The 1,026-nt window shown below is 64.6% G+C and overlaps 1 protein-coding gene across 1 annotated transcript in view; it reads right to left on the reverse strand.

Annotated features, from left to right (window-relative positions):
• Nucleotides 1–87: 87 nt before the first annotated feature.
• Nucleotides 88–1,026, reverse strand: part of AURANDRAFT_69166 (hypothetical protein) — a gene marked incomplete at both ends in the record, with an annotated part of 2,832 nt that continues 1,893 nt past the window's right edge. Inside the window, one exon of the mRNA XM_009044920.1 lies at nucleotides 88–544. Coding sequence (XP_009043168.1) covers nucleotides 88–544 — 457 coding nt within the window. The remainder of the gene's footprint in view (nucleotides 545–1,026) is intronic.

A 1,026-nucleotide genomic window follows, 5' to 3' on the forward strand; every position in this document is an offset into this window, starting at 1 on the left:
GTCCTCGCACGAATTGCAGATCCGCTGGCAGCAACAAACTCTAGTAAAATGTCCCAATTCATTCACGTCCCAGTCCTCGAGACAGACAGGGCAGCGCGAGCCGAAGCGCGTGGACAACGGCGCCTTCTCCGGCTGCGCCTCTCGCCGCGCGCGCGCCGCCTCATGCGCCGCGGCGATGCGCGCGCGCGCCTCGTCCGCGCGCGACCGCGGCGCGGGCCCGTAGAACACCAGCGGCTCCTCCGGCGTCGCGTCGGGCTGCGCCGCGTCGCGCCGCGCGTCGTCGTGCTGCGCCGCCGCCTCGGCGCGCGCCCGGATTTTGCGGCAGACCATCTTGTGGCCGCGCGCCTTCCAGTCGACGCGCTGACACGAGACCGAGCAGTACTTGACGGTGGCGCACGGGCATGCGAGGAGCTTGCCGGTCACGCCGCAAATGGTGCAGCCCTTGCCGAGCACGTCCTTGATCTCGCGCGCGAGCTGGGTCGGTGCGATCATGCCCTCCGTTTGATAGAGCTTGACTCGGAGTTCGTGAGAGACTCGGAAAAACCTTTTGAGTGAACATTTTAATATTCCGTATACCAGAAACACTGACTTGTTGAAGGACGCGACGGGCTCCGCCATAGGCCACTCAACCAAAATCTGATCAGCCGGCGCGCTGGGTGCCATTTAAACGCTAAGTGACGCGATCGACGTCGAATCGTACGCGGAAAGTACCCATAGGCGCGTCCGTGGTGTGTTTGAGGCGGGCGTCGTCCAAGTTCGGCGGTGGAATCGGCTCCGGCCGCGCGGTCGTCGCGCGACGCGCGCGGCGCGCGAGCGCCCGAAACCTCACGGGAGGCGTAACTCCGGGAGAAGTAGACGAATCTTGACGGGGACTTTGGCGCCGGGGAACGTAACAGGACCGCCTGCGTGTACAATCGAAGCCTCGGCCCGTGGCGTCGTGTACAAAAATGTACAGAGATCCCCGGTTTGGGCATTGAAGGCAACTTTCCGGGCTTCAGACGCTCTCCGGGGCGCTCTCCGTCGCCT

The sequence above is a fragment of the Aureococcus anophagefferens genome (assembly GCF_000186865.1).
Source record: "Aureococcus anophagefferens unplaced genomic scaffold AURANscaffold_1042, whole genome shotgun sequence".
In the NCBI taxonomy this organism is placed as follows: domain Eukaryota; class Pelagophyceae; order Pelagomonadales; family Pelagomonadaceae; genus Aureococcus; species Aureococcus anophagefferens.